The following is a 12,348-nucleotide window of genomic DNA, read 5'->3' on the forward strand; positions in this document are numbered from 1 at the left end:
TCCTTGCTACATATAATTTTTTAACACAATGGCTCTAAAACTCTAAACATATCAGATGCAAAATCCAATCGCAAGACTCAAGACATGGACTTGTGTCTTACATTTTTTTTAAAGTAGTCATCTATACAGTTGTTATTAAAAAACCATATACTTTAACTATTGGGCTGGAAACTGAAAATACATCTGTGAGAATTCTACTCCATGGTAAATATCTTTCTACTTGCACTGAATTCTCATGTCACTGAGAACCTTATTTAGTCTAAGACATTTTGAGAACTTACAACTATCACTTTTGGGAAACATTTTTTTGGTACGTCAGTCAAGTGCTGAGGGGATTTATTCTAAAATCTAGGGCTAGAATTTAGATTTTTCAACACTCCCATCTGCAGGTAACACAAATATGAATATTCATATAGCCAGATACCTCTTAGATCATTAACATTTCAGAGCTATGCCTGATAAATGACTTTTGAAAAAGAATAATATAGAATTAGCTGAACTTATACTCCTGAAGCCACCTAAACTCTTTAAGGTTTTATATTTACAGTATTGTCAAGGAGAAATTATTAAAGAGTTACACTAATTATTTTCCAAGCTCTATTCTAGATGTCTGCTCATTAAGACTTGTAGTTTATGCAGAGGTGAACCACTGTCCACTAAGATTACACTAAACTACTTCTTGTAGAGCTAATAGTAAAATACATCAACCCAAATCTTACGAAAGCAGCACATCCTCAGGAGTAGCTAGTATATAAAAAGTATCAACATCAGTGGTTTGAATATAAAAATTTATTTTTTAAGTCAAAGTATGCAACAAATAAAACCTACAGAAAACAGATTTTCCCATCACAATCTGTTGCTTTACCAAATAATAGTTTGAAAACACATTCCTTCAGTCATTATAAAGTTCTTAAAATACAAAAGAAATTAAATCTGTAAGAAAGTCTAGTAGACCAGATGCTGTTGTCAGGACTTTTATATCGGTGGTTATGCTTCAGTACATCCCACGCCATCCACCTCCACTCATGCCACCTTGCCCATAGTAACCACCACTGCCTCCACCACCACGGCCTTAGGGAAAAAAAGACATTAAGAACCATTTAGAAGATATAAATGCATAAGATATTAAAAATATATACAAAAAAAAAAAATACAACATTGTAAATCAACTATACTCCAATTAAAAAACAAAACAAAACAAAAAGGGACTTCAGTGATGGCATAGTAAGACTCCATGCTCCCAATAGAGGGGGCCCAGGTTCAATCCCTGGTCAGGGAACTAGATCCCACATGCATGCTGCAACTAAGAGTTCGCATGATGCAATTAAGGAGCTGGTGAACCACAAGTAAGTAGTCTGCCTGTTGCAACTAATAAGGCCCAGCGCAACCAAATAAGTAAATAATTTTTTTTTTTTTAAAAAAGAACAATCAATGAACTTCAACTCTGCACTACATAAGGGGACTAACACAAACTGAACCAGAGTAACCAGACACTTACCATAACCACCCAGGCCATCAGGAGTACCATATCCTCCACTGTAATTGTTCCCCATTCCCATTCTTCCAACAGATCCATAGCCTCCCTGATTATCTTTAAGAAAAAAAAAAAAAAGTTTAAGACTGATTGCTAAGTGTCTTAAGTCAGCTTATTTTACAAACTTTACATACCCATTCCATCTCTGCCATAGGCTCCCATTCCAGAACCTCCCATTCCAGAGCCGCCTCCAGGAGTTGAATTCAGGAAGAGTTCAATGTATCGATGTTCTTTAAGGGAAAAAAAGTAATATGGGAGAAAGGAATGATGGATCAAATTTATCAGCAGAAGTGTGAAAAGGCTGACTGGCTAATATTAACTTGAAAAAGTATGCTTGCAAATTCCTAGTGGAGTGACAAAGTGAAGGCCAGATAGGACTAAAATCTAAGTTTTGTTCAAACTGTTCAAGCTTGAACAAGTAACAAGTGTTTGACGCCTCAGTTTCCTTATCTATAAAAGGGCTGACTCATTATTTTAGAACCTGCTGGTATACATCTTAAGAACATATTCCAGGCCCATTCATAGTATTGAATTAGAATATTGAGGGTAGCTTGAGGGTAGGGTCTGGAACAACTTATTAAGTATCAAGTGACTGATGTGTGGCCAGATTTGGGAATCACTAGTGGAGTTTAAATTTAATGGCTTAAAGACAGATTTGATGACATGCAGGAATAACTTACCCAAGTTATCAACGAATATGTTAAGAAACAGAATTTGCAAATGGCACAGAAACTCAGGCAAGTACAAAAAACATACATATTTTTTTCTCTTTAGTAACTTAAAACTCTAATAATCTGTCAAGTATTAAGAGTCTGAGTAAACTTCAACAGAAAGCCACTGAAGTCTGAACTTATTATAATGAGGCCACATGGTTTCAGGCCCCAGACCGCTAAGTTATCTACAGATCCCAGAACCTCTTACATTTGAGGAATTACAAATGAGAAAGTTATACCACTTACGCATGTTATTCTTATCTTTAGACATGGCAGCTACTGCATCTTCATGTGTCACAAACTCTACATCTGCTTCTCCTGTTGCTCTGCCATCAGCTCCAATATCAATATGCACTCGGATTGGATTTAGTGGTGAGAAGAACTAAAGAAAAAACTTTTATTTTACTTTTCTATTTAGATTACTGAAAACCAATTACCACACATTTTGGTTTTAAGTATATTAAAACAAATGTAAAGAAGAGATCTCTTTTAAAATAAGCCAGGGGATATTAAATTTTAAAAACATTTCTAAGCTAGAGAACAGTTTACCTTAAACAGATGAAAAAGCCATATTTTCCTTACTATACTGAGAGGGAGAAGAGTAAGCTCCCCTGGCCCACTCCCAAGAAAGGTATTTCAAAACTGTTTGAAAAAAGTCACCTGAAACTGACATATGCAAAGAAACTGGGTGTTAAATGACTGAGAACAATGGAGTTTGATAAACCTACCCACTGTATATGCAGAGCTCCCAAAATACATCATTTAGTTCTAATCACAAGTTAACCAGATTGAAGTGACCCCAAAAGGCACCTGGAACTTAGTCCAATTGGTTCCCAGTAAGATCAACAGCAAAATTTTTCTTCAAGTGCTAGTTGATAAATAAATACCCTCAGCTTTGTAGGTCACTGGGTCTCTATCACAACTACTCAGTGACTGACTTGGCCCCATGGGCTGAAATTTGCTGATTCTCTAACCAATTTGAAACAAACCAGTTTCAAATCAGTAATAGCAGCATCTACTACCATTATTTTCAGTTCAATTTCTGATCACCACATAAGCCTAGAAAGCCAAACCACACCACTAAAACTTACTGACTTGTCACATATTTACAACACTTTCAAAACTTGACACAAGGAAATAATCTTCCACTCATCACCACTCTGCTCTTCAGTCTTTCACAAAATTATTAACTGGATTTTATAAATGTAGCTTTTAACTTGCTTGAATCCTATGTAGGCTGGCACACAATGGACACATACATATTCATTAACTAGTGAAGATAAGGACATAGGTATTTTCATATTAAAGGGATTTCTGACATTAAAACTAAAAAGACAAAGATGAGTACATTAAAGAATTTTCAAAATTTAGAGACTGATTATGCATAAAGTCACTAATAAATTACTAAAATTACTCACATTAGCAATGTCATTTTCAGTTGCACGGAAAGGTAATCCCCTCATATGTACAAAATGACCACCATGAAAACCTGAGCTTGCATCACCAGCTCCACCATAGCCATGTCCTCCCATACCTCGAGAATAAAATTTCCAAAGATTATTTCTTCTCTATACACACCTTTTCCTATTTACACCCTTTTTTGGGACAATCCCAAGAAATATTAATATTTATAGTTGTTCTAAATATCAAATGGAGAATTTTCCTGTAAGTATACATCTGTATAAAGCCCTATGCAGGAATGCACTGAAATACGCCTGAGTTGACTTTTGTATACAAATCACCTATATTACCACTAAGTGCATGTAAAGCAAATACTGAAATTCACCTAAAAATGACTGTCTTTAATATTTATTTTACCTCTTCCATCTCTCATTCTGTCATCAAAGCCATCATTTCCATAGCCATAATTATTATAGCCACCATAGTCATCAAAACCTCCATAACCTGTGTAATTTAAGGAGAAATACATGAATAAGCTTTGAAGAGACAAATTTTATAATCCAGTTTACAAAAGCATGTTTTGTGGCAAGCAGTCTGGCAACTCCACCCTCCCACAAAGTTTGCAACTTCCAACTTAGTGCATATGAAAAAAGTAGTTAACACTTGGTGGAAATTAAAAATATGAAAAGGATACATTTAGACAACAAAATTAATTTTCACCCTGATGCCAAACAGAAAATGTCAAAACGTAATAATCTTTTAAAAATTTTTGTATAAGTAAACCAGGTGCCAATATGTGCATCAATAAAGTCCCATAGCTGGCCATGGGAATCCATCTCTTCATGAACAGGTTTTAAAACCTAGTAGGTACTGAATTACTGCCATTTCTGTATTTCTTGACAAAGTGTCAGGAACATTAAGAAAATGACAACAGAACCTTTGTTCATTAGATACACATACCACCATCATATCCATCACCTCCTCGTCGCATTCTGTCATACATACTTCCACGCCCAGCTCCATAATAACCCCCTCTTCCTCCTATTGGTCTATCATATGGTCCCGGTCGCTGGCCCAGCAATCTTCTTGGTGGATCATAAAATCCTTTGATTTCACTCCTGCTACTTCTGAAGATCTCAATATACCTATTTGAAAATGGTTTAAGGTACAGGTTTCAGCATAAACATACTAGAGTAAATAAAATATTGGGCAAAATGCAGTAGGTTTTTCTACATCTAGATATAACCCAATTTAAATTGCCTAAATACACCAAAAGTTAACATTTTTTACACCTACAAACTTAAATAATTAATATTTAAGTTTTACATACAAATCATTTGAAAACAATTCACAAAATATTTTAAGCTTGTTTCCTTTAGTATATAATAGGTGTTTAGAGAAAACAGGTGATTATACAAAAGCATTTATCAACAACATCCTACAAAAAAATGGAAACAATCTAATTTTAATTTAAGCAAACTATTATAGCATTAATTCCCCACCCAAATCTGTAGTTTCCAAGTTAAATTTAGATAATTATCAATTCTTTTAAACTACCCCAGAAAAATGTTACTGTTACCCCCCCATTTAAGCAATAGTGACCCACAACCCCCAAAAATAAAAATTTAACACCATCCCAAACTCTCCATCCCCACCTGTGCCCTATTCTTTCCTTGTGTTTCCCCAGAGCATTTTCTGCTATCTCCTTTGAAGCAAACTGCACGAAGGCCTCCCCTGTGCTTCTCCCCTGGTAGTCCATCGTCAATGTTATCCCATTTGGCACGATTTCCAACCCTTTAACCCAAGGACAAATAACCCCATCAAGGGGAACAGTGTTAAAGGCTGAAACATTCCCATCTGAATCAAATATTTAAAACAAGTCTAAACAAAACAAAACAAAAAAGCTTAGTTTTCCCATCACCCCATAATATAAAAGGAAGATTTTTTTCAAATATTATTGGATTACATAAAAATTTTTCTGCAACCAACGTCTTTTAAAATTACACACACTCAAAAAGCCCACCTAATATTACATGGAAAAAAAAATCAAACTTAACTATGCTCCATACGCTAATTCATGTCATCACATATAATTACTCTCAATTAAGTTTACTGCGTATTAGTTAGGTTTTATATATTTTTACACATTCTGTATTGAATATTAACTGGAGCACATTTCGTAACTTAATACATTAACCCAGATATACTCAAATCAAAAAGTCCCCCAAACAAATGGGTTTTTACAAATTAAAAACTGAGTAACAGAAATATAAAATTAAAATACTACTAAACTTTGACTAATACTAGAGGTACCTTGAAAGAACTGAACTATTTCCTCTTTGCTGCAACCAAATGGCAGTCCACGAAGTCGTACTGTCCCATCACTAGCGTCATTTGGACCATTATGTTTCATAACCCAATCCATCTCAATACCGTTTGATTTAAATGCTATAAAAAATAAACAAGCACATAAAGCAGTCAATCAAAATACACTCTTGCCAGAGGTACTGAAGAAACACCTCTCAGTGGTGCACAACAGGAAATGTTAACTATGGTTCAGTGACTTCAGTGACAGCGTCACAATACAACAGTACAACACCTTTCTATTTGGGGGTAGGCAAAAAGACCAGGAAAAGGCAGTGAAACCTGACCCCCCCCCCCAGTACTGAATTTCTAAGTATCAAATATTATATATTAACCAATTTTAAGAAAACTTACATATAATTCCACCATCAGTCTTCAAACTCTATTTCTTCAACCCTGTCATCTTAATGTCAACTCTAGCCTCTTCCTCACATCTCAAATTTTCCAGGTTTCATTATTCACTTGAATAGTTATGCAAATTATTTAAAACTTAATTACCCAAAAGTTGTACACAGTACCATCATTCATTCACAGTAAGAGCCTAAGTCACAAGTACAATGAGTATTCTTTAATGTTAGAAAAATGGTATTAAAAGTCTCAACTTAATAGATGCACTGTAATTCTGAACACACCAAATTGTTTTCGAAGGGGGAAAAATTCCTATCAGTGTTTAAACCTGATTTAAACACTCCCCCAAAGTAAGTTTTACAATTACTGAGTTAATTAGGCTGAATTTTAAAACTGAGGTAAAAGGGCACTCAAAAGTGAATGGCTTTCAGTTTTTTGTAGCCACCTGTTTGGAAATTATTGAAGATAGTAATATTGAAAACCAGTTTACTCACTACTTTAAACAGAACTTTTAAAAAAGTAATGCAATCACATTCAAAAAGTATTAAAAACGGTATGAGACACCCTCCTTCTGCCCCCCCCCAAAGAACCATCCACCAAATCACCCTTTCTTTTAAAATTCCCGAACATTTTAAAGAGGTTAATGCAGAAGTCCTTCAGCTGCAGAAACTTACCACATCTTATAAATTTCACTATGCAGCTGTAGGAATCCTACTCACCTGAATATTTCAAACCTTTCCCTCACCACCTCCTCCCCTGTAAACAAAACAATTTGTTCACTTGATTCCTTTAAGCTTGAGAATATTTCATATAAACAGTATTCACTAGTATTTAATTTCACACAATCTAATTATCAGTGCAACTGTTAGGGGTAGCATCTCAAGAGTAAAAATTTTTCCCTAGAATCCACGCATTTAAACAAGCTAATCTAGAAATTATCCAAATGTGGTTATTAAGCAAATACCTCTGGCATACGAATCACATTTGGTACTTGTTTTGCTGTTTTTTTAAACGCTAAGTGCCACTCTAGACACAGATGTTCAAAATAGGATACAAATTTTTATCTGACATTACAACTAATTATTATGCACACAAATAACTGGGAAGAACTTTTAAGAGAAAGGAAACCCTGGGTTTGAATCCCTAGTCTGCCATTCACTGGCTACTTAATTTAAGCAAACTACTTAACCTCTGCATTTAACTGTAGAGTGCAGCAGTGGTACTTATACCTTACTGGACTGTTAAGGAATCCGTGCTTGGTCTGCAACATGGTAATCATTCAATGGTGGCCACTGTTATTGGATTTTAAGGGGCCCTGTAAAACTAATGAAATAACCCACAAACAAAATAACTGAACCTTAAAGGATAGGAAACCATCATGAATCTTGAAAGGAAATAAGGACTGTTACAACAAGTCTTTTTCAAAGTCAACAAAGGCTTAAGTTTTCAAGTGTCCTTAGGAACGGTCTAAAGCAGAGAGAGGAAAAAAGGGGTCTCTGGAAATGTTTACTAGGATATGTGATTAGCTAGACTATTAAAAAAATAGCTCTAGAGTCACCCTGAAAGTAGGCTTTGAGAAAAAAGTTGAGACATTTTGGAGATCTTTATCATTCTCTTAACAAAAACAAAAACAGGCAGCAACCTAAAAACTTTTCTACAAAGGGGAATTTAAGAACAGAATAGGAAAAAATAGGGAGGCTCTAACCTCAAATGTTAACTTCCTCATGAAAAACTTAAGAACTCTGCAAAGCCAATCTAATCTGTTGTGAAAAGACCGTAGATGTGGTGGCTTTATTTCATTTAGAACATTCTTTTTTTTCAATGTAAAGGTACTGTTTCAGGAACAAATACAAAAAAAAAAAAAAAAAAAAAGAAACTGACATATCTTTACTATGTCTTAATAGCACTTTGCAAGAAATACTAGGCAAGCAAACTAGTTCTGATTTTTCTATCAGCCTGTATCAATGAGACCTATATAAAAACAACATAACCTACAAAAAAATACCAAGCTGTTAACACAATTTTAAATCAGGATAAATTCAGCAGATTCGGAAGATAAACTATTTTATAGGGTGACTCTCCATCCCATGTGTATGAAGAGTACACAATAAAGAAAGCCATACTCTATTATCTCTTCAAAACTCAAAATTTGAACCTAGAACTCTATTTTCTAAAACAAAACCAAGACGAACTCTAAACACATTAAAAAAGACAATCTGCTCTAATACCTTAATAAAGCTGTCTCGGCAACTACCTAAATGGCATTTCCTAATTATTCAGGATAATCCACCTCAACCTTTCTTTGCAACAGTCATGGCTAATCACAATGCTTTTTAAAGAATTCCTAGCGTTAGCACCAATTAAAATACCAGCAGTTGAAATACTAAAATATAGTCAGTTTTTTATGAGATTTAAAATATAATTTCCTAAACATTATGCTAAGTGAAAAAAGCCAGTCACAAAAAACCACATGTTATGTGATTTTAAATGGGTAAAGTCTATGGTATGTGAACTGTATCACAAAACTGTTAAGAAAAAGCATCTAACAGAGACCAAAAGAAATAAAAAATTCCTTTATAACAGAGGCATATACTATTTTCCGAAGTATAATACATACAGTAAGGGTTTGATGCATTAATAACTTTCTAAATAGTAGTCCACTGCTGCTAAAAAAAATGAGAAGGAACTTCAAAATTTCGTCAATAAGTGGTGATGAAATGCTTAACATGGTAATTTTACATCATTTCCCTTTCACTGTGCTTGCTCCTTAACTGAATTTTTTATCTTTTTGGCCGCACCGTGAGGCATGTGAGATCTTAGTTCCCCGACCAGGGATGGAACCCATGCCCCCTGCATTAGGAGCGCGGTGTCTTAACCACTGGACCACCAGGGAAGTCCCATCATTAATTTTAAATAAAAACAAAATTAGAGACACCTCTAGTACCTAAAGGTGGTGAGGTCTCTAAAATGATCAAGTTCTTCTCTAGAACAATGTTACCAGCCACTGCAGTTCAGCCAAGAACACAGTTATTAAAAATATAAAGGCAATTAGATGGATTTCCAGATTACGATGCAGATGAAAAAGAGGGCAGAAAAAAAAAGGTTTCTAGAGTAATCCAATCAGGGAAACTGTTACGTCACATACTAGGAAACTAGTATAGGAAACTCTGGGCTGTCGTTTCAAAGTCCACAAGAATCATAAAACATCTTCAACAACTGGAAGAGTTTTTTGTTTTTAAAGCTGGAAAAACAGCCTGCCTGTCCCTTTTGTACGGTCTTCAGTGAAAATTACAGAACCAGTTCTCCGACTGTTCTAAGGACCGAAAATCATCACAGCATCACATGACTAAACTTGCAGTTTGTCTTTCTGTTGAGCAGGCTTATTTTCTTGGTCAAAACGTTACTACAGTACTACACCAAATAGAAAACATGCTTAGTTACCACAAGAAAATAAACCCTAACTGTATTTTGAAGTATATTACTTCTACAGCCTAATGCCCAAACAATCGCTGCACAAAATCCAACCCTTGGAGATTTAATACTTCAATTCCTATACACAGTTTTGCCACCACTGGTTGTGTTTTAACAACCGTTTCCCCAAAATAAAACTCCTACTTAAATTCTAACCCAATCAATATTTACCGAACTACACAAAACCATTGCTAAACCATCCCACCCCCGCCCACAGGTTCCAAAAGCCTAGTTCCACAGTTCACTGGATCCAGACGACCTATTTGAAATAAGTCCATTTCACATTCCTATCTGGTAAGTCACCCGCTTTTCTGCTTACAAAACAATTACCCACAAAGTCTTTCGATACGTTTAAGAGAAGCGTGGAAAAAAAAACCCTTTGGAAAATGAGTACGTACTCTTTTCGAAGTTCCAAATCTGGACTATAAGGGCCGGCTAAGCGTCCTTTATTCCGCCCCGGAGACTTTTCGTTTATCTAGCTGCCCTAGAGACCAAAGAGCTAGGGAGAGTACGCCCCTTCCCCCCCTCCCCGCCCGGCAGCCAAGCCTGGCTTAAAAACCTTCGCCACCGGGCGGCGGAATTACAAAGGAGGCCGTCTGGCTCCTTTGTCCTGGATTTGGGAGTTGAGCGCCTTCGTCGCCATTGGCTTTCCTCCCCCAGCTCCAGCCTCTCACATCTTGGGAATCTGCGTCAGAAGTCACTCGCAGTCCCGCCGGCCCAGGCAGCCCAGCCGAGACTGCGGAGGAAGGGAGGCCGCGGTGGGAGGCCAGGCCCATCTGGCGCCATTTCCATCGGGAGCGCGCCCGACGGCCCAGATCCTCCCGCCACCCAAGTGCCCAGCCTTTCCCTGCTCGCTTCCTTCCCCACCCTCATCCCTTCCACGGACCTTTAACCACCCCCCGGACTTCTAAATCAGTTTTCGGAAGCTGAGGGGCAAAAAACAGAAAGAGAGGAGAAGGGCGGGAAGCTGAGGTGGCCGCGCCGCCGTACCCAAAATGGCGGAGGCCAAACCAGCAGGGAAAGGAGGTGAAGTGCTGGATGACCCCCACTTCGGGGCTCGGTTTCGTTCACTGAATTCCACCTGAGTAACTCCTCCCCCCGGGAGGCCGCCCTCCTTGAAGTGGGAGATCGCCTGGGAGGCGCAGCCTGGCCGCCTCCGAGCGGCGACCTCCACACTTCCCCCCCACAGCCCCACCCCCTCCCAGTCGCTCTTTCGTCCTTCTCCCGACTCCGCTCTCGAAACCACCAGCCCAACCTACCCCCTTTTACTTCAGATACCCTGTCGGGCGACAGTACCGCCGACTCCGGTGCTCGCGGGGTCCGGTCGTGAGCAGTGAGAAGTCGCCCGCCTCGTGCAGCGCTCCCACAACGGTTCTTCCAACCGTCTCCGGCGGCGGCAACCGCTAAGGGAGCTGCGCAGCAGAGCGACTGGCTTGGGGGGATGGGAGAGAGCGAGCGAGGAGGAGGGGGTGGAGCGAGAGCAAGGAAGACCGGCCGGCCCCACTCACGCGAGACAAGAGAGTCGGCCCAGCCTTGGCGGACGGCAGGAAGTGCGCTTGCGCGTTGGTGATAAGCTCGGTTGTTGCGGGGAGAGGTGAAGATCCTGGAGCTAGTCCAGTTAAAGAAAGAGGTTGCGAACTCCACCTTTTTGCTTCCCATAAAACTATCAGATCCTCAGAGGTCACCTTTCTGCTCTCTCGGGGAAGATGTGAAGAGGCAATAGTGGTCCTGTGTTGCAGGAACCGTGGCGTCAGGGTGTGGAAAAGTTCTCTGATGCTCTGCCGCACCAAGAACAAGTTCGGTAAAGGCCCCGCCCTTACCTCAGCGTCACCTGCGTGGAAAGGGAGCCACGTGGTTCGGCCACCAAACGCGGGGAGGGCTTTTCTTGTCCACCATGTTTGCATTATGCGGTAAAAATAGTAGGGTTTCTCAGCTGGGAAGATACGAGAGTGTCCACCAGGCCCTGATTTGGGTTCTCGGGCTGGGGCTCCATCCCCCGGCTTTGGCACTGCCGGCCCAGTCGCCCCAACGTGGGTCTCGTTGGGGGCGAGGGGGAGGATGTTCATGATTGAAGTTTCCCTGCAGATCACTCCTCGCTTCCTCTTCTCGCTTTCGCATTCTGTCTCACTTTTAATGTCTCCCATTTTGTAATCTCAGTGACCCATCAGCCGCTTGCGGTACCCGATTTCGGGTTGTTTTCTGAATAATGCTTTGCATTCTTGAAATTTGCGCGAACAAGTGACGCCTAATAATTTTTGGTTGTGCTGGCTCGCATACCACCGAGGTTCCTAGTGACAGCTTTTAGGGAAAAACAAAAACAAAACCCAAAAAACAAGCAAGCCTAATTTCTGTAAGAGTGAAGGGCAGTCCTTGTACCGAGATCAATGCAAGTTAAAGTGCAAACGAAGGAACGTATGTCAAATGCGAGGGAGAGAAGGAAATGAGTTCGAGTACACGGATGTTCCCGAAGGTTGCAAATGTGGACGAACCTAAGTTGTACACCTTCAGTATCCGAAG

The 12,348-nt window shown here is 38.9% G+C and overlaps 2 protein-coding genes across 18 annotated transcripts in view; one reads left to right on the forward strand and one right to left on the reverse strand.

The window, feature by feature from the left end:
- Positions 1-12,348, forward strand: part of RUFY2 (RUN and FYVE domain containing 2) — a 76,640-nt gene that overhangs the window by 49,515 nt on the left and 14,777 nt on the right. The window lies entirely within an intron of this gene.
- HNRNPH3 (heterogeneous nuclear ribonucleoprotein H3) lies at positions 772-11,654 on the reverse strand. Of its 17 annotated transcripts, none has more exons than XM_067025492.1 (10): positions 11,340-11,654; positions 5,962-6,096; positions 5,304-5,442; positions 4,609-4,793; positions 4,066-4,152; positions 3,666-3,781; positions 2,494-2,629; positions 1,669-1,764; positions 1,499-1,591; positions 772-1,071 (listed from the first exon to the last, which is right to left on the reverse strand). In XM_067025492.1, exons 1-10 carry the CDS (start codon positions 11,488-11,490, stop codon positions 995-997), a joined length of 1,215 nt encoding a protein of 404 aa, XP_066881593.1. In that variant the 5' UTR covers positions 11,491-11,654; the 3' UTR covers positions 772-994. The 17 variants fall into 17 exon arrangements, with proteins under 17 accessions (XP_066881593.1, XP_058908681.2, XP_066881592.1 ...); XM_059052698.2 differs by having other exon boundaries at positions 11,091-11,649; XM_067025491.1 differs by having other exon boundaries at positions 4,654-4,793; positions 11,091-11,639.

This window comes from Kogia breviceps, chromosome 2, assembly GCF_026419965.1.
Source record: "Kogia breviceps isolate mKogBre1 chromosome 2, mKogBre1 haplotype 1, whole genome shotgun sequence".
NCBI lineage: Eukaryota > Metazoa > Chordata > Mammalia > Artiodactyla > Physeteridae > Kogia > Kogia breviceps.

Bases quoted from the DNA above. Each gene is read 5' to 3' on its own strand.
- HNRNPH3 (XM_059052698.2), bottom strand. From the start codon at position 11,490: ATGGGAAGCAAAAAGGTGGAGTTCGCAACCTCTTTCTTTAACTGGACT. The intron at 4,794-5,303 runs GTGGGGATGGAG...ATTTTCAAATAG, and splicing joins AAGGAAAGAATAGGGCACAG to GTATATTGAGATCTTCAGAA. The intron at 1,072-1,498 runs GTAAGTGTCTGG...TTTTTCCCTAAG, and splicing joins TGATGGCCTGGGTGGTTATG to GCCGTGGTGGTGGAGGCAGT.